The 19,610-nt window shown below is 52.4% G+C and overlaps 7 protein-coding genes across 7 annotated transcripts; 5 read left to right on the forward strand and 2 right to left on the reverse strand.

Moving 5' to 3' along the window:
* Nucleotides 1-1,883: 1,883 nt before the first annotated feature.
* Nucleotides 1,884-2,857, forward strand: INS49_015635 (uncharacterized protein; the record flags this gene model as incomplete). The annotated part of the gene is made up of 3 exons (XM_043176314.1): nucleotides 1,884-1,987; nucleotides 2,089-2,567; nucleotides 2,625-2,857. The coding sequence occupies 3 exons, from the start codon at nucleotides 1,884-1,886 to the stop codon at nucleotides 2,855-2,857; spliced, it is 816 nt and encodes a 271-aa protein (XP_043019769.1).
* A 1,467-nt stretch (nucleotides 2,858-4,324) lies between these two features.
* On the forward strand, nucleotides 4,325-5,863 carry INS49_015636 (uncharacterized protein; the record flags this gene model as incomplete). The annotated part of the gene is made up of 3 exons (XM_043176315.1): nucleotides 4,325-4,347; nucleotides 4,399-5,145; nucleotides 5,215-5,863. The coding sequence occupies 3 exons, from the start codon at nucleotides 4,325-4,327 to the stop codon at nucleotides 5,861-5,863; spliced, it is 1,419 nt and encodes a 472-aa protein (XP_043019770.1).
* Nucleotides 5,864-6,755: 892 nt separating this feature from the next.
* Nucleotides 6,756-8,786, reverse strand: INS49_015637 (uncharacterized protein; the record flags this gene model as incomplete). The annotated part of the gene is made up of 2 exons (XM_043176316.1): nucleotides 6,756-7,671; nucleotides 7,723-8,786. The coding sequence occupies 2 exons, from the start codon at nucleotides 8,784-8,786 to the stop codon at nucleotides 6,756-6,758; spliced, it is 1,980 nt and encodes a 659-aa protein (XP_043019771.1).
* A 2,230-nt stretch (nucleotides 8,787-11,016) lies between these two features.
* INS49_015638 (uncharacterized protein) lies at nucleotides 11,017-12,579 on the forward strand (the record flags this gene model as incomplete). Its single annotated transcript, XM_043176317.1, has 4 exons — nucleotides 11,017-11,087; nucleotides 11,549-11,624; nucleotides 11,693-11,700; nucleotides 11,772-12,579. 4 exons carry the CDS (start codon nucleotides 11,017-11,019, stop codon nucleotides 12,577-12,579), a joined length of 963 nt encoding a protein of 320 aa, XP_043019772.1.
* A 388-nt stretch (nucleotides 12,580-12,967) lies between these two features.
* On the reverse strand, nucleotides 12,968-14,541 carry INS49_015639 (uncharacterized protein; the record flags this gene model as incomplete). Its single annotated transcript, XM_043176318.1, has 6 exons — nucleotides 12,968-13,150; nucleotides 13,231-13,601; nucleotides 13,658-13,867; nucleotides 13,929-14,063; nucleotides 14,118-14,183; nucleotides 14,520-14,541. 6 exons carry the CDS (start codon nucleotides 14,539-14,541, stop codon nucleotides 12,968-12,970), a joined length of 987 nt encoding a protein of 328 aa, XP_043019773.1.
* A 663-nt stretch (nucleotides 14,542-15,204) lies between these two features.
* On the forward strand, nucleotides 15,205-15,701 carry INS49_015640 (uncharacterized protein; the record flags this gene model as incomplete). The annotated part of the gene is made up of 2 exons (XM_043176319.1): nucleotides 15,205-15,316; nucleotides 15,388-15,701. 2 exons carry the CDS (start codon nucleotides 15,205-15,207, stop codon nucleotides 15,699-15,701), a joined length of 426 nt encoding a protein of 141 aa, XP_043019774.1.
* Nucleotides 15,702-16,610: 909 nt separating this feature from the next.
* On the forward strand, nucleotides 16,611-18,211 carry INS49_015641 (uncharacterized protein; the record flags this gene model as incomplete). Its single annotated transcript, XM_043176320.1, has 4 exons — nucleotides 16,611-16,638; nucleotides 16,821-17,468; nucleotides 17,743-18,074; nucleotides 18,143-18,211. The coding sequence occupies 4 exons, from the start codon at nucleotides 16,611-16,613 to the stop codon at nucleotides 18,209-18,211; spliced, it is 1,077 nt and encodes a 358-aa protein (XP_043019775.1).
* Between the last annotated feature and the right edge of the window lie 1,399 nt (nucleotides 18,212-19,610).

The following is a 19,610-nucleotide window of genomic DNA, read 5'->3' on the forward strand; positions in this document are numbered from 1 at the left end:
CACACCTCATGCGGTGTCTCAATTTAATATACAGTCTGCAGTGCCACCTCAAGAACAGACATGTGACAAGGGTGGGATCCACGTACAGACTGGATCAGAGCCTCGCCTACATGGCGGCTCGTAGGGGCAGAGTTCAGATGGAGGCAGCCTAAGCAATAAGTTGACATCATGTTGTGGTGTGATCTGGATTCTGAAGCCCTTTTTCAACGCCGGGGTGCTCCTATACCAATTGCCACGTATCCAACAGGGGCTTCGTTACGACACACGCCGCATAACGTGGAAGCACTGCATTCAAACAGCCTTTTCAACCTGTATCTCTGCGTCTGTGTGACTCTCCGGCCAGATATGATTACAAAGACGATAAAAGCGATGATCAGGAATGTAGGCCATCTATTGAGTGACTCAAACAGTCTTTCCTTACTGCATGCACATCCTACTACGTAGTACCGCAGTGCATATTGGCTGAGCCTGATGAACAACTAGTACATTGCGATCATGACCAAATTCGCAGCAACAGTCAAATCCTAGCGGAAATGATGGCTGTGCTTTATTGTTTCCATAAATAGAAGTCATCTGGGTGTTGGGTTTGTCATGTGAAAACATGAATACCTTTGCATTGGTTTTTTCCCTCCAGCAGGCTGCCATGCAGAGGCACACACCACCGGTGCTGGAAATTGGGACTTGGGGCCCTGTCGTGGGATTCTAGATTGTCCAAGATTTGGCAGCTGAAGGTCTCACTGGCGGCAGCGTTCGTTGGCCGCCACCGGACCGAAAATTGAGTAGTAAGGCTACAAGATCCCACTAATGACCACAGGGAAGTAGAAACATCACACGAAGATGCGATGAATTGTCTCTTGATCTCTTCATCTCTCCTTGGAAAGATGATAATTCCTTCCACAAGCCATCCTTTCATCCATACTGGTTGTCTTCTGGCTTAGCGCATCCTCAACCCACGAAATCATGACTGCCTCAGTTCATGTCCTCGGGACATCCCAGGAACCCGAGCTGACATACAAAATTATCACTGGTATTGCAATCATGGTTCTCTGCACCATTGCTTTCCACAAGTTGAAACCCTTGGCAGACCCTCGCGGTATCCCTTATACCCTTCCCTTTCTGAAGAGCACAGTTCCCTTCATCTTTGATGGATTCAATTTTCTGCAGGCTTCTATGTAAGGTCACCAAGCCCAGACTATGTTTTGTGCTGTACTCAAAGCCCACTTAGCAAACAGTTTCCATATGCTTCCACTCTCTCCATTTCGCTATTTCGAGAGACAGCCTATCTTGTGCAAGGCCCTGAGTTTGTTGCCGAACTATTCCGCAACCAAAATGTCACAGTCACCCGTTCTTGGAGCCACATTCTCAAGCAGTGCTTCGGAATGAAGCAAGCAGCAGCGGATGCCTACCTTGCAGATACATCAGGGACGAGACACGAACCTATCCCAGGCAGCACACCTGGACTTCGAGACCGCATAAGCTATCAGACGCACGAGAACCTCGTTGGCGGACTGTTAAAACATGGCCTTGACCCAGCTACCGGTCGATTCCGAGATAACCTACAGGAGTCTTTTAAAGAAATGGACATTGGGCATGACTGGGCATATATGCCCGACATGATGGAGTTTTTCCAACACCACCACGGTACAGCCTTGATCCGTACTCTGTTCGGGGATGAGCTACTTCGTCAACAGCCAGATTTCGTTTCTAAGTTATGGGAATACGACGCAGAAGTCTTGAGTATGGCACAAGGACTTCCACGTCTCTGGAGATCAAACGGGTATCGCGTCAGAGACCGCCTCATTGCTGCTGTCAAATCATGGCAAGCAAATGCGACGTCTTCGCCCAACCATCCAAGTCCTGAAGATAATTCACACTTTGACCCAATGTGGGGAACTAAGATGATGAGACAAAGATACGAGATTCTTCTGAACGCGACTGGCCAGGACGAAGCATCGGTGGCCTCCACCAATCTCTCCTTCATCTGGACGTACGTGAAGGCAATCCCGCCAACCAATACATCCCACCTTCTATTTTATTTTCTTAGTGCCAGCAAGTATTATTCGACTGTTGAGGCTAATCATGTGGCAGATCCGTCACAAACCTCGTTCCTTCATCGATGAGCATGGCCATCCATGTCTTCCAGTCTCAGTCACTTCTCAGGTCCATACAGGATAGTCTTTCCAAACTGTCCCAACTGCCAAGCACAAAGGAGCTGGAATCTGTCCCTCTTCTGCTCGCCACTTACGCAGAGACCTTACGTTTTGGCGTCCAGATCCACATTCCGCGGAGCGCACCGTACCATGATCTACACATCAATGGTGTGACAATCCCCAAGAACAGTCTGATCATAGTGAACACGCACCTCGCACACACAGATTACCGAGTGTGGGATAATCTGGGCGGAAAGCGACCACTTGACGAATTCTGTGCTGAGAGGTTCCTTGTCGATCCCATGGACCCGTCGAGCGGCCCTGCAAGACAGAAGGTGGTCAACAAGACAGATGTGGATCAGGATGGTGTTTATTTCTCAAGTGACGGGCTCCAGGGTGCATGGATTCCTTATGGGGGTAAGTGACAGGGAGAACCCAATCTGACGAAGCCATTGAATTAATCTCAACTACCAGGTGGCCACCAAGCCTGCCCCGGCCGGATTTTCGCCAAACGTGTGATGCTGTTTTCGACCGCTATCCTCGTCAAAGATTTTGAAATTGAGATACTGGCTGATGAAAAGGCGCTGAAGTTTGGACATCGGCGCTTTGGGCTTGGCGTGAGCACGCCGGCTGGACCCGTGCCCTTCAGGATCCGGCGCAGGAACCACGTGTGCACCCCTGAATGTGCCTACTTTGTGGACACTTGAAATGATTTCAGTAATGGTAATTCTATATAGAATACTCTCGTGACGAGATACAAGTACAGCTTATCCGCCTGCACTTCAGTGATTTCAGTATGTGAAGATTAGGAGAGCCGTGGAGTCCTCACGTTTGCATTAAGTCACAACCATTTGTAAAGTTGAATCCCACCAGTGAGCCGGGGAATTGGGATGTTTACTCTGCTTGTTGGGGCTGATGTGTACATTTGCATCCGCACTGCCACGACCTACGCGACGCTGTTTCGAGACCAACTCGGCAAGCTCACTGCCGACGTTGAACAAATTTCGCCCACCAAGCAGAGAGGGAAAATGATGCGCATGTGAGGTCGGGGGGCGTTTGTGCAAAGACTAGGTGCAGGCTGTCGATGCAGGCTGTTGATGCAGGCTGTTGATGCAGGCTGTTGATGCAGGCTGTCGATGCAGGCTGTTGATGCAGGCTGTCGATGCAGGCCGTCGATGCAGGCTGTACGCTACATCGGGCCGAGTTTGCGTCTAAGAACACTGGTAGGTACGTGCTGGGTGGAAATCGAGGCCGAACCCAAGAAATCTTCGGCACACTCACTTGTGAGCGGCCCTCATCTAGCCCCTATTGTTATTACAAAAGTTTGCCACCGTCCCGTGGTGGGATTTGTGATACTTGGGGGTCGTATATGCCGTGAAACACAATGTGGGCGACATCGATGGCGAAGACCTGAGTCTGAATGTGTTGCATCATCGTATGTCTTATCTCGCTAAAGAAAGGAGAAGGGCCCCCAATGCCCCCATGCAATCCTCGCGGGCTGTTTGATTCTCAAATTGACAGAAGAAGGAGGTGGTACGGAACACTGCTGCTGCACGGTATCAGGCAGTCCTGGTTGGGTACACAAACCATGAGTGGTGACTAGGCTGGTGAGATTTCGTGGAATTGAAATTATCGAAAACATTTGGGATTTATGCAATAACCAAAATACTATCTTTAATATGGTGCTCATATAGGCATTGTTTTCCCTGGGCAATCGATCTTCGGCTGGCGCTAGCCTCGGAGTTTGTCAGAACCTTGAGTCGTGATCTCTGTACAGCAGTGTAACCTATTTCAGAATCACAAAGATCTTGCAGAGCCACAAACACCGCACCAGGTATAATTCTCAGCGAAGAACATCTAAGCCCATTATGTCTACAGGAGCCATATCACAGTTTACGTCGAAGGAGCTAATCGCGGCGTACATGACGCTATTACTCTTGTGGTGGGTGATTTGGAAAATATGGACGTTTGGTGTCAGGCCGCGACTCTTCAATAGTGAGGTCGCTATGCTCCCTTACAATGTCCCATGTAAGTCGATGCGATAAAGTCCAGATAATGCGCTGTATGCACCACTGACTTTGACTAGTGCTTGGTATGCAGATGGTAGAAAAAGATTGAACTTGATTTGTTCTGACACAGGCGCAGGACACGCGATTCCAATGTTCAAAAACACCATGGAACTATACAAACAAGCCTCGTAAGCAACCTCATGTCTATGCTCGCGGATCATGGACTTACTATCACACAGTGCCTACTTTGGCCACAGTGGAGGACCTTACTCCCTGTACGTGCTGGGCCAGCAGCTCATTGTTGTGACACAACCAGAGCACAAAGCCCAGATATTCAAAGACAACGAAGTTTACAGTTTCGATACATTCATCGATCTTCTCTATTCGCGAGTGGGTAACGTTTCAGATGCTGCCTTAGCTATTCTTTGGCGCAAACCTTGTGATGGTTTCGTTTCACTGCATCCGAACCCCAAGCAAAAGGTGCTTGTACACACTGGCCAAGAGCTACTCCACAAGCAATTGCTTTCACCTGGACCCTCCAGAGACCTGTTGGTGAAGGCCGCGGTGAACCTGGAGCTTAATATGCGGTGGGATGCGATCGCTTCCACAGACATGACCAGCCAGGCGGCGGACAGGACCGTTAAAGTCATCGGCTTACACTCCTGGTGCCGCGATGTAGCCATTGGATCCCAGACGGATACGTTCTTTGGACCATATCTAAGCGAGTTGGAGCCTGACTACCGCCTAATATACGATCAGTGGGATATCAATTCCTGGATGTCCACGTACTCGTACCCGAGTTTCATGGCCAAACCGGCGACGGTGCCACGAGAGAAGCTGGTCAAGGTTATAATGGGCTACCTGGATGGACCTCCGGAGAGAAAATCCGAGAATGTGGCTTACGTATCCGAATTGGAGCAAGAAATGAGGCACGCCGGCCTTGACAGTGAGACTTGTGCACGAATCTTGATGATGATTCTGTGGGGGTGAGTTTCCCGTTCTCACATGTATTGAGCTGTGCGCTTGACTTTTAACTTACCAGTTCGCCCCTCCAGTCTTAATTCCAATGTGCAAATGACGACCTTCTGGGTCATGGTTCACATCCTGCAGGATGCCGCCCTTGTAGCGGACGTCCGCAAGGAGATCGTGCCCATCATGGAGGCTGTCAGCCGAACCAAGAGCAATTATTCCGAGATGATGCGGGATGGTTTGTTTCGATCGTGCCCGGTGCTCAACTCGGTATTTAACGAGATCCTTCGCTTCTACAACACGGGCTCTTCGATGCGCGAGACAACACGCGAAGCGTGCATCGCTGGGAAGACCATCCCCAAAGGGACCAAGATAATTTTGCCCCAACGCCAACTTCTCCTTGCTCCTGAGGCTTTTGGCGAGGATGCTCAGACTGTCAACCCATACCGCTTCGTTCAGAACAAGGACATTGAAAGACATGAGTATTACCGTCCATTTGGACAGGGCATCACTCACTGCAGCGGAAAGACCATAGGTCGTTTTGAAGTATTAGCCTTTGTAGCTTGGGCTCTGTGGAGATACAAGCTCAAGGTGGTGGCCCTGGGTCAAAAGGCGATCGATGGAACCGAAGGCAAGACTGTGCCAAGGATCGATTTGAAGAAGCCAAGTCTAGGTATCAGTAAGCAAATAGAGGGAGATGACCTGGTGTTGGAGGTCAGGCAGTGGAGTACATGACGCAAAGCAAAGCCGTCCCAACACGATTATAAGCAGATTGTTTCATGAAATAGTTTCCTTTCCTACCCGTAGCAAACTACCCAAGTACGGAGGTAGACGGCCGCTCTATCCCATGGCATCAATGCTTAGCGGTTATGCTGAATGGTGGGTGCAGCCACTCCAAAATTTACGTGACGCTGACCTGGATGAAACTACTCCCACGCCTGCCCATGTCAATCATATGATATTTACCAAGTGGCTGAGCAAGTCCCAAAAACTACCACTACAAAGTGTCGAGAACCAAGATCCCCGAAGTTTTTCCATGGACGCATCGTTGAGGCTTCGACCCAAACCACATCGCAGAGATCACCAATGCCAGCGGGCAACAGTCATGTAGACCGAGGAAGCCCAACCCTTCGCACTGGTCACACACGAACGTCCATCAGCCCGCAAACCTTCACGCCCCCATCCGCGAAGCTGATATCCAAGCAATCTCTCAGCGCGCCACAGACCGCAACCGCAGCGGGCGGCATCTAACAGATGGGTGAGGATCGGCATCAAGACGCCGGAAGCGAGGGATGTGGGTTCCATTGTCATTGCTGTGAGGAGCATCAGGGGCATGCTCGAGCGTGATATGGCGAAGCATCCTTTCTCACGGTGGGGTGCGTGGCGTGAACAATCTGTCTTGGCCGCGGAGAATCGATCACGGAGGTGGGTGAAGGAAGTATTGAGCATCGTGGCAGTGCTGATCGCAACGGATATGTCCATCTTTATAGATGTGGGTATTGATTATATGGCTGATAAATGGTAACGATGGCTGGCTTGTCCTTAGCAAACATCCGCTGTAAAGAAACGCTGATATGAACAATGACATGACCCCGTGAGGCCGTCCAAAATCTGACCGCAGACAGCCTCAATACAGCCTCCTCACAATCTTCCTGGTAGGCCCATGATCCCTCAGGTCCCTAATCAGCTGCAAATGCCTCAGCTTGGACTTCTCAGGGAAGCACCGGTGCCAGATCAGGTCCTTGAGCCAGTGGTCCCTCCCGAACGACTTCTCCAGCTCGTCCGCCACCGTGCTCGAGCTCTCCTGCAGCAGCTCCCTCAGGCCGGGGACCCCCTCTTTCTGCACGACCTCGTACATCAACTTGAAAGTGTGGAACAGCGGGTGGTTGTTGTGGTTCCGCGCGCTCGCGTACGCGGCGAGGAACTTCCACACGGCCAGCGCGATCCGCGAGTCGTCCTGCCAGCACCTGCTCTGGCGGTGGAAGAAGAAGTAGAAGGACGAGGTGGCGTCCATGGAGCCGAAGTACGAGTTCATCGACCAGAAGGCCTGGTTCAGCGCCGCGACGCCCTGGGCGCCCTCGCCGTTGCGGATCAGCCGCGCCGACTCGATCAGGCTCGACAGGTGGGGGAAGTCGGTGACGCGCCAGGTGAACACCGTCGCCTGCAGGCCGAAGGCGCTCTCCTGCTCCTCCTGCCGCCACAGGAGGAAGGCCCGCTTGAAGCTCATGACCAGCGAGTCCTGGAAGCGCAGGCGGTCCGGCAGGCGCAGGTCCTCGGGGAGGTCGAGCGGCGGCGTGCGGCACCGCACGTGCACGAGCGAATCCTCGGCCACGCCCGTGGAGAAGTCGACCAGGTCGTACTCGGTCATGCCCTTGCGCTGGAGGTAGTTCTGCAGGTTGACGTCCTTGCCGTTGCGGGTGAACTGGGACAGCTTGCCGGCCGCGTCGCGCTGGAACTTCGTCTTGAGGATCTGCGAGACCACCTTCTCGGTGTTGTTCTTCACGAAGCCCCACTGCTTGAACCGGGCTTTGTACATCCTCTGGCTGCTTATGTTTAGAAATGTCATTTGCTGAGAAGACGGTGCGGGAGCTTACGTTGCCGGGAACTTGTGTTCCGTCTCCATGGTCCTGATGACTTCCCTCAGCGGTTTTCCCTCCTCAATATACAACTTCTGAATAACGGGCTTGTGTCTCTCCCACACGTCGGACGCATAGTGGCCTCGTTTCGAGTTGGCTGACTGGGTCTTGAAGACGGTCTGGGATCCACGCCGCGCTTTAACCGGAGAGTCTCGGCGCACAGGCGCAGGTCGCGAGGCGGCAGGCGAGCCGGGAGGAGGTGGTGCTATCGCAGCCTGTGGGACCGGAGTGGTATCAAAGAAGGGCGTCGCGTATTCCTCGAACTCTATCGTGGGGGTTGGTGCCCTTCGGCGCTTCTCGACGCGAACTGGTACCGGTAATGGCTGGACCGGGACTGGGACTCCGTCGACAGGGGTGGCATATTCGGGGAATTCTATCGTGGGCGTAGGCGCCCGCTGCCGCCGAGGAGGAGCGGCTTGGGCGGGAATTGGAACCGGAGCATGTATCGGGGTCGGCGCGTGGATTGTCACGTCGGGCATGGCTTCTACCGATGGCATGACCTCGTTAACTGGCGCAGCTGGAGAGATCTCCTCGACCCAGCCGGTAGCCCAAGTGTTGTTCGCAGGATATTGCTGCTGGAATTGCTGCGGCGGTGGAGCAAAAGAGTTGTCGACTCGAGCGGGAGAGGGCGATTGTATGGGAAATGTTTGGGCATTTTGCAGGCTGGCGAAGGCGTTATGGCCCTGGAAATCCCAAGTCGGCGTCGCATTCGCTTGCCAGTCGGAATACACGGGCTCAGTTGCGTTGAGCATGCCGTTGGTCGGCCATGGCTGCAGAGCCTCCATCCACATCATGTTGTCGGGCTGGCATTGCCATTGCGCGGCTTGGAAGTGCGAATGTGCGGCGGGCAGGTCGGGCGCTGGTATGGCAAAGTTCATGGACGCATAATATGGGTTGATCTGCTGCACGACCTCCTCGTAGACTTCATCCTGCTCCCTACCGTTTGGGTAATATGTCTGCGTCGGCGTCGGGGCCATGATGCCTGGGGGAAACTGGTGATGAGGGCGTGATTTCGTCGCCATTTTCTCGTGGCTTCATGTGCTGTGATGTGCGGTCGTAGCCAGTATATCGCCCCTCTGCATACGCGCAGGCAACCACAAAGCACAGCCGTGTATTTGTCAGATTGCCTCCTTTTTCAGCTCGTGTCACCCAACGGCGCGGTCGTCCTCGGTGTTATGCTCGTCCGGTCTGGTGTGTCTGTGTGCGTCTGTACGATCGTGTAATTCCTGCTTCTCAGGGTATTGATCGGCCCCTGATCATGATGGAAGGCAAATGGCAGTTGACAAGTCTATCGCGATGCCGGAGAGCGGCACAGCAGACGGGGCTCGATGTCATCTTGGGAGGATTGGGGGGTGGTGGGCATTGGCGCAGACATGGGTACATGGTAGGTAGGAGCGGGAGCGGATACGGATTTGCTTGGGCGGGTCGATAGCTCGTCGTCGAGGACGGGGGACGGCACAGGGAAGGGGCGCTATGCCCGATGGGGGCCAGAGCTGAACCTACAAAAGTACCGTTCATCGTCTTGGCGTCGTGCATCCCAGCACAATGGTACTTCCCCATTCCTGTCACGCATGTGATTGGCCCACCTGGCGCCATCCCGCCGGTTCGCCCACGAGGAAATGTCGTACAGATCTCATCTTCCACGGCACCCTGAATCTACGGTCTAAGACAAAAGGCGGCACGCCTGCATTCCCCCTCTTCAATTTCTTATGATCTTCTCTGTGTGGATGCTTGGAGCAAGTGTCATTCTGAGGCTAAGTCGTGCAGCGCCGAACAGCTCACCTCAGGGGTCCGCAGAATCGAAGGATTGAGGGGCAACTTGCTTCTTTTTGACGTGCATGGGATGGGCAGGATTGCATCACATCAACCCCTCTGCCCCTGCAGGTCAGACGTGCCTCATCAGTCTCTGCCTCCGAGACCTCTTGAGACACGGTCTTGTCTATCTGCCAGCCAGCCTGTCTATCCGAGGGAGCTAAGAAATGAGGTATTCGCGGCCTGGCTGTCACCGCACAACGTCGACAGCCCAATCAGCCGGCACGTATCTTGAGCGCAAGATCCAACCTGCCTGTGATCCTCCCCGTCGAGGTTCGTTGTCATGTTTTCAGTGACATCAGGAGGATCAACAGACATCATCAGGATCAAGAGTGCCCTGAGTCTCCCGCCCTGCCGCCCCCAACGCCCTGGAAGGAATCCTGGTGCCTCCGGCAAACGCGGATGCTCGCGTGGTCGACTAGGTTGTCAATCCCGATGAGATCACATCGCACCCTCGTGAGCCAGTAAGCGGGCCCATCCACCTTGGTTGGTCTCTGTGGGCCGAATTGGCTTACGACTGCGATATCTATGTGATGTTTGAGTTTCCACTGAGACATCTCTTTAACCCTTGTTCTGACATTGATTAAATGTAATCAACACGGGATGAGGAAGGTGCACGAAAGCGTCAGAGTTGTATTCAGGAGCTTACGGAGTCCACGAGTGTAACACACCATTGACACACACTCTGCAAGTGCCCATGGCTGTGGAGTTATGACAACCATGCCGCCTCACCAACTTCTACCTACAGCGAAAATATTCGGAGCCGGTTGGGGGTATCAAGCAAACTTTCTTTCGTAATCAATAGGCGAGAAATATGGATCTCAAAAGATGATGTCACCTATGGCGGAAGACATCTTGCGCAAGAATCGGGAACGCAGGGCTTTCAAACGGTGGTGTGAGAGGTGCGTACCTTTACAAACCAAATCTTTCAACCATAGAAATGTCAGACATGGCAGACTTTGAAAAAGTTCTGATGCGACAGCAATTCGGACGTTTGTGTGAAGAAGTTATCAGGTGGAGTTCTTTACCGCGTAAATTCTCATATCTTACGCACCGGATATTTCATGCTCACCTAGTGCAAGAGAATGAGAACTGTTATCCTCGATCGGAAAGTGCCCGCATGGAAGCGGTAATGACGACTCATTTGCTACTCGAGCAGAGCAGTACCAGAGCGCAGCCTAGACTCTCAGACTTTGCTACCAGCGTCAACAATAATAGTAGAAGGTCAAAATGGCAACATATTGTTCCGAGACACGAACTTCCCAGAGAGTGTCATCAAATTATAACACAGCATGTTATTGAATATATGGGCAGGCTCTGACTGCGGCCGCTCCATTGCTTGCTAATAATGGGGTGGACCCATAAGTGGGTGGTGACTAGCCGAGCCTCTTCTTTTGAGCTTGGGGCAAGAGCCGGCGCATCCAGTTGCTCTATTCGACCATGTGGTACCTGGGATTCCGCAGCCTTGAGCGCATGAATAAGGGCTTGCCTTGTCCCTACTTCTTAAAAAGGTAAGTCATAACTGTGGTCGTATCTCGCCTCCCCTAGGAGCAATGACATGCCTATGGATGGACGGACTTGTAATTGAGCAACCCGTGAGCCTTTTCCTCTAAGCTCAGAAATGTTAGGAGAATGAAAACAAGTACACCGCACGTCGGGCCACTCCTGCCGCCATTTGAGTAGCAAATACCACGCCCTCTCTAGATTCTCTACCGCCCGCCATTTTGGAGCACAGCACAACAGAGAGGAGATATTTCAGCACATGGTGGAAAATGGATCAACCCATCGAGATAGCTGGCACGAAAAGCCCTAGCGGAGGGATGATGAATCCATCTTTGGTCGTGACCTCAGATCACCAGCTCAAGCTTGAGGATACGCCAGTGTTCCGGCCAGGCCCTGGCGAGGTTCTGCTACATGTACGAGCAACGGGTATTTGTGGATCAAACATTTGATTGGAGACCTCGTCGTCCAGGGTGATTGCATATTGGGCCATGACGCTGCCGGCGAAATTCCGCAACTCGGTCCTGGAGTCACAGGACTTTCTGTTGGTGAGCACAAGTTGAATTTCAAATTTCATATGATTCGAACATGCCACCAAACTAACCAAGTGGCCTAGGTGATCGAGTTGCCATTAAGCCTGGTGTACCCTGCGGCCAATGCTTCCTGTGTATCGAAGGCCGTTACAACCTCTGCAGCGACGTGGCATTCTGCGGCATGTATCCATACCACGGAACGATTCAGCGCTACAAAGTGCACTCCGCCCGTTATGTGCACAAACTTCCCGACACCATCTCATTCCGGAACGCTGCTTCCATCGAGCCTCTCTCGGTCGCCCTTCACGCCCTGAGAACCACACCCATTGACGTTGGCACCCCGGTCGCGGTTTTCGGGGCTGGGCCGATCGGTCTGCTGGTCATGGCTGTAGCTCGTGCCTCCGGAGCGCATCCGGTTGTCATCACCGATGTCGACGCTTCGAGGCTTGAATTCGCAAAGGAGTTCGAGCCGCACTGCCGGACTTACCTTGTCAACGCGCAGGGCACCGCGCAGGGCAACGCCGTGGGGATACGGTCGTTGTTCGCCGGCAGCAATGGGCTGCCAACGGAGCATGACATGCCCGCTCTCGTGCTCGAGTGTACCGGGATCGAGTCCTCCATCGCAACGGCTGCGTACATAGTGCGCCGGGGTGGAAGAATCAACATTGTCGGGGTCTCATCCAGGCCGCTGATCAACAACATTCCGTTCATGCACCTCTCACTTGCTGAGATTCAGCTGCGGTTCATCAAACACTACACTGGGACTTGGCCAGCGGCCATACAGGCCCTCGAAGGGGCGCTGATCGACCCGGAGAAGTTGACACAACTGGTGAGTCATGAGTTCTGTCTGGAGGAGGCAATCAAGGCGATGGAGCTTGTGTCTGGCTCCGCGGGCTCGAGGGAGCGTGTTGTGAAGGTACAAATAACAGATTACCAAGGAGTGGACGAATCCATGAAGGTAAAGCTCTAGGGATAGTGTCACGATTCCGAGCATCATGTATATGACCAACTAGGTTTTCCTTCCCATTGAATGGCCTACATGAGGAATTGCGTGCCAGCTAAACAGATCTTGTAATTGTCCATGACATGTGACAAGATGTTGAAATAAGAAAAAGTATATCTGGTAAGGTAGGTTACCATTGTTGTGAGTTGATCCACTAATTGTATTCAATGTAAAAATAACAAAACCTTGTCATATTAAGCTCCCACTTTGATGACTACATATTCAAGTTGGGGGCAACAGGCCATGAGAAACAAGGGCAGCGCGGGCGTCATTTGTTGTGGAGAGTTCTTGAATGAGAGTGTGAGGCTTTATCTCTGTGCTACCTAAGTATGCAAGCTACACTACTTCAGATCTCTCAAATCTCATACACAATCTTGTAAGCGGAGATCTTGCCATCCCTGTACTCCTGCAAAACTTCAGGAACAGTGTCCAGCCCTTTCAAGACCTTTACACCGTTTGGCTTTATCTTGCCAGTCTCGAGCCACTCGGGCAACTTGTCAAAGAGTATCGAGGCTAATTCATGATCATCATGGTTTGCCTGGAGATTAGGTGAGCATTTGAGTGTTAGATCTAGCGTATAGAACATGAGATGAGCTAAAGCCCAAGAGAAGCACATACCGGCCAGAAAAAGTCTCCATATCTGTGGTCCTTGAGGAATGCAGTCCAAATAAGCACGTCTGTGACCGTTGTCTGCTTGCTGACTGATTCCGTGTTGGCTTTACCGGGCCTGACTGTGCAAAGCCTACCACCAGTCTCCTTGAGGGCATTCGAGGCCAGCCTGGATGAATCGGAACCTCCGATGGTATCAAAGACGTATTCCAAGTCTGGAACAACTTCTCGGATCTGCTTCACCACATCGGGATTGCGATAGTCGAAGGCGTGGTGTGCCCCGAGCGACTTAACCAGGTCGAAATTGCGCTCACTGCACGTGGTAATAACCTTGAAGTTGTACATCGCAGCTAATTGGATGGCGTACTGACCGACGCTAGCTGTAGAAGACAAGTATTAGAACAGCGCAGCAAGTACCCTTGGGTGTCATACGTACAGCTGCCGCCCCAGACGAGAACGGACACGTCCTCGCCGTGAGACCTCCGGATACTCAAACAGTCCTTGGAGAACAGAGCGAGCCACGCTGTTGCAGATGCCAACGGCACGGTGGCAGCTTCGGCCACAGGGACGGATTTCGGCACCTTGAAACTGATTTTCTCGTCTGCAAGGGCATGCTCGCTGAACGCCCCGAGACCCTTCAGCTCACCTGATGTCGGTCAGCTTTTGATGATGTTTGCGCACAGACGCGTGTCAGACGGAATCCTTACCGCCCCAGATTAGTCCAGCGATGGTGTCGCCTTGTCTGGCCCTCGAGACGTCCTTGCCCAACGTCTCTACGGTGCCGACGAAGTCGCAGCCCAGCACTGCGCCATCGCCGAACGCATTCGAGTCAAACGACTGGACTATTTGAAATTTTCAGCACTGAAGATGCCACTCCATGAATTATACCTTCTTACCGTCAGTTGGGTTCTGTCCAATGTGGGACGTCTTGACAAGGAGTTGGTGCGGGCCAGGCTGACGCACTGGTTACGATTCGCGGATCAGTTTGGGCTGTTCGCCATCCTGAACACGTTGCACTATAGCGGAGCTCATTGTATGGCCAGTAAGCAGGGTTGAATAAATGTTTTCTCACGGCGGGTTGGGCGTGCATGGACATCATGTACATCCACCAGACAGACAATCGACCAAAAGAAACTGCGTTTTAAAGCATATGTCGCGCCAAAAGTATGACGTACATTTGATGGCTTACACATCCTCAGATCGGGGCATTGGCAGTGGAGACTGAATTTAGTCTGGCGCTTCGTCTTTCACTAAATAGGTAATGCGTATCTAGAGCCGCATCCCCAAGAAATCCCCACCTGCTCTAAGTATATCCTTCATGTTAGGTTTAATGACGTGAGACATCTGGAATAATAGCTTCTAGGAAAGACTTCAGCTTCAATCTGCAAGCACTTTATTTAGATTCTATTTATAGCAGGCTACTGGTCTGAGACACAGACCGGCTAATGGCAGTAATACCGAAGCTAGAGTCTGGGTTTATGTGATTGATGACTAAGTTCGTTTGGCTCTGCCTCGCTGAAAGACAAAAGCCAGTGTGTGTCACCGGCTCTTGGTGTTGCTGTTTGTCTCCCTTTACTCCGTCCACTATGGAAACCCTCAGTTGACGTCTGCCCTTTGCTTTTCGTCTTGGTCCTTCTCAATTGACGCTCCCTTTGGCTGGTAGTGTGGATTTCATGTGCACCGATGGTCAAACTTACAATGTGCACCTGCTTGCTGCGGGACCCCACTAACACACCAGCAACCGCGGGGCCAGAGGAATTTATGTTCCGCGCCCAACGTCATCCCGTCTGGAAAGTCATTAAAGGCCGACAACCCGTCTTACCCTTGGCACCTTTCTTACTTGATCAGACCAGCCTGGATCGAGACGGCATACCTCACATTTCTCAATCATCACCTTTTGCTCCATAACACAATCTCAACCACATACTACCTGCACCCAACGGCTCCTAGCAACCAAACGCACCCCGCTCACAGCTCTTCATCATGTCAGATCTGACGTACACAACCCCAGCTGGCCATGGCCAGGACAACCTGAAGAACTACAAGTACAATCAGGTCGTCCGCGTCGGCGACGTCCTCCACATCTCAGGCCAGGGTACGTCCAGTCCTTGTCTCCGACATGACAAGCAAGCGGGCAAGAACGGGCTAACATAATATCGCTCCCAGGCGGCTGGGTCTACGAGACCGGCGTGATCCACGAAAACATCGAGGACCAGATCGACCAGGCCTTTGCCAACATCGACCACATCCTCAAGGAGGCCGGCGGAAAGGGCTGGGAGCAGGTGTTCAGGGTCAATTCCTATCACATCCCTCTGGATGAGACCGCGCTGGCCGCCATGGTCCGCAACTTTGACAAGTGGATGCCCAACCACAAGTCCCTCTGGACTTGTGTTGGGGTTGTCAGGCTTGGCGGCGGTGATGTGATGAGGGTGGAGATCGAGGTGCAGGCTTATGACCCTCAAGGCTCCAAGGGGGCGTAAACCTCTGGTACAGTAACTATAGGATTTCAAGGTTATTCAGAAAGACCAATATTGACCATATTTGGGTTACTTATCACACGTTCTGAGTCTCAAAACTCGTCATACGTCTCGATACACTATCTCAAAATTTTGTAACTTTGGATCCAAACAGTCCCAAACGATAATGCTGCACGTGCAACTTGTCATAATGTAACTCTAAATTGTCAAAACACTGATGAGCCAGACGACATTTCTCTCTGCTCTATCTACTTAACTGTTCGTCTACCTGTTTCCTTCAGGTACCTCAGGCTCTTGGCCGCATGCTGCGCTTAGCGCTTTGGTACTCTTTTAACCCCTTCCTCCGGCGTATTCGCATCAAGTTTCAGTTTCTGTATAGTCGTTATTTTCTCCATTTACGGAGTGGTCTGTATGACTTGAAAGAAGTTTTGTAAATGGTTGGTGTAGATAGAAAAATTGCTCTGGTTGTGGAGTCCTGCAGGCTGCGGCAAATATCTTCCGCGCCCTGTCCAACCCACCTAGGGCAGCACCGGCGGCATATGTATTCCGCTTCCTTGCCTAAACCCCAACCTCCAAGACCGCAAAGTTGATTAATTCAGATGCAAGTGGGACTTTCTCGAGTGGGCCAATAGATCTTGTTCGAGACGTATGTGTAGAAATTCCTGCGCATTCGCTGGAGTGCGAATTGCTGTTCTTTTAATCTTGCCCCCCCGAGTCAACCCCCGAGAGTCAACGAATTTTCACAGCGACTTTACTTTCTGCGTCGGCCGGGAAAGAATAAAGGGCGACCCATCGCCTTGAATACAAAATTTCACGTCTTTCTATCTGCAGCTCTGTACTTCAGCATTTGTTTTTTAACGTTCCCTTACCCAGGCGCCATGTGCACACCACTCTCGGACACCCCGGCCGGATATGTTGTACGACGTCTGGGAGGCCGCAAGTACCTCAGTTTCGCGGATGAACGGAGCGAATTGGATATACAGCAGACTTCGCACAGATGGCGAAAGTTCGGATACTCTGGACAAGTCCCATATGATCTCGAGGTCACAGCTTAAGCCACCGAGTCATCGCGGAGCAGTGCTCTGAGGCCAATCAACCCCGAGAATGACAATTCCGGAGCAGAAAGAGATACAGCAATTGGCGTGACTGCGGACTTGGAAAAGGTTCCCAGAGAAGAAGAGGGCCAAGCGGTTACGGTCGTGGACTGGTACGGCTCTGATGATCCGGCCAATCCTGTCAACTGGCCTGGGTGGAAGAAGTTCATGGTCTACCTGACCATCAACTACTGCTCCATGACCGTGTACATGGCGGCAACTACTTACACTGTGTCGCAGACCCAGATCAAGGAAAAGTTTGATGTCTCGACGCTCGTTGCGGCGTCAGGGGTGGGGTTCTTCATCATCGGCTATGGTATCGGGCCTATGTTCTGGTCGCCTCTATCCGAGATTTCATCGATTGGACGCAACATACCATACGTCCTGGGAATGACACTGTTCATAATAATCTCGATCCCGACCGCCTTGGCAAAGAACATAGGAGGACTCCTCTTCCTCCGCTCCTTGCAGGGCCTATTTGGATCGCCCATATTGAGCACTGGCGGTGCCTCCTTGACCGACATTGCCGACCTGTACAACAGACCGTACTCTCTGTTCACGTGGGCCATCTCATCGCTGGCTGGACCATCTCTTGGGACCATCATCGCTGGTTTCACCACTCCTGTCATGGGCTGGAGATGGACTCTATGGCTGATCCCCATTGTTAACGCGCCGGGTTTACTTCTATTTGTATGCCAACCTCGAACATCCCACTCTATCACCTCATCATGAGATGTTCACTAATACATGGCGGCTCTTCCTCCCAGGATCTTCACTGGCTACAATACTATACCACAGAGCGCGACGGATACGTGCCTTGACGGGCCAGGCAACGTATCGCTCTGAATCGGAGATAAGGGCGCCCGACTCCTCCCTCGGTAGCCGCTTGTACGCCTCACTTATTGTTCCGTGAAAGATCAATGCCCTAGACCCTTCCATCCTCTTCACAGGCCTCTATATGGGTCTCCTTTACGCCATATTCTACTCCTTCTTCGAGTTCTTTCCACTCGTATACGGCAACGTCTACGACATGAACCATGGTCAAATCGGGCTCATGTTCCTTACAGTCGTCATCTCCATAACAATCGCAGGAATACCTTACACGCTCTGTATTCACTTCGTCATCAACAAAAGCCTCCGATCTGGCAAGACCATGACGCCCGAGGACCGCCTGCTCCCAGCCCTGGTAGCCTCCCTTCTCATCCCCGTCGGCCTCTTCCTCTTCGCGTGGACGTCCCGCCCGTCGATCCACTTCATGGTCCCCACGATCGGCGTGGGCCTCGTCACGGGCGGCACGATCCTAATTCTGCAGTGTATCTTCGTGTACATCACGCGCTCGGGTACCCTCAGTTCGCGTCGTCGCTGTTCAGCGGGAACGGGTTTGCGAAGGCCATGGTTGCGTTCTGCGGCGTGCTGTGATCACGTCCCTTGTACGAGGGATTAGGCGTGGCGTACGGGATGACGCTGATGGGGGCGCTCTGTGCGGTGTGTGTGGTTGGGATGGGGGTGTTGTACTATTTTGGACATGTCCTGCGCGCAAGGACCACGTTCAGTGCTTGAGGCGTGGAATAGTGACGACGTCAAATTGAACCTGCAAAAGGGTTGGAAACTTTAAAGCACACAAAGTTGGTGGGCATGATCTAGGTGCCAATTTCTACAGATCCTGGCCGATCAGAGCACTTGAGTCGACCTACGGCACGGTCACTACCTCATGGGCCTCCGCAGAAACACTTTGAATGGGATATGATTACAACTTATCGGATTACCGCACTAGACTGGCACCTGCGTGGTGCCTCGATCTAGTTACCGTCGGTGAGTCTCTTGTGCTGAGTAACTCGAACCTTTCCAAGGGCTGCAGCGTGACTTGGCTTCTTGTGCACATGCGATACACACGTAGTATTGTCCATAAGGCCATCTGTGTACTTGCTCGTAGGGCAATGGAATTGTGAGTCGCCCGACTACGTCTTTTGGCTCGACAAATCTTGGGAACATCAAGCCTCACTGCTCCATCCTCCTCCTTGCCTCCGTCCACTCAACCCGTCCTCTTGCGGCCTGAGACCACGCTTGTGGCAGAAGATCCGAACGCCCAACACCGCGTCTCATCGCGTTTTGTGTCAGCTTCTGTCGGTTGACTCCGCTTGGGTCTCGTCCTTAATGCGTCCTACTTTTCTGACTGTGGTCATGTTGGGGTCTCTGTTGGCCGCTGTTCAGTTCCTGCTCGGACGATGGATCAAGAGGCGTAAGTCACTAGCCTGTACCTCCCCAGGTAAATATTCTGCTTGAAGTTACATTTCAGCCCGACTCACGGGGGCCAGGTTCCGAGGCGATCCCAACGCTGTTCAAATAGTACACTTGAAGAGCTCGCCCATGAATTGGACGCTGGTCAGTTCACGTCCGTTGAATTGGTCCGTGCCTACAAGGCTAGGTCCAGCGAGGTGGATGACACATTCCATGCTGTGATTCAATGGGACCCTGATTCGGAGATGATTGCACACGCTCTTGATGAAGAGAGACGTGCGAGCGGTCCCAGAAGGCAAGTCACCCTCTAAACCCCATTACTGGACCCTCGATCTAAACGAATTGGCGGACTTTGCAGCGTGCTCCACGGGATTCCGATCATTTTAAAAGACAACATCATGACCCACGACAACACTGAGAGCACTTGCGGCTCGACCGTACTTCTCGGCATCCGATCGTCCTTCGAAGCCCCAATCGTGCAGAGACTTCGCAAAGCGGGCGTGATCATCCTGGGCAAAGCCAACATGACAGAGTTCGCGGGCTTTCGATCCGCCAATGGTACAACAGCGTGGAGCCATCG

Source organism: Diaporthe citri (assembly GCF_014595645.1).
Source record: "Diaporthe citri strain NFHF-8-4 chromosome Unknown scaffold_9, whole genome shotgun sequence".
Taxonomy (NCBI): domain Eukaryota; kingdom Fungi; phylum Ascomycota; class Sordariomycetes; order Diaporthales; family Diaporthaceae; genus Diaporthe; species Diaporthe citri.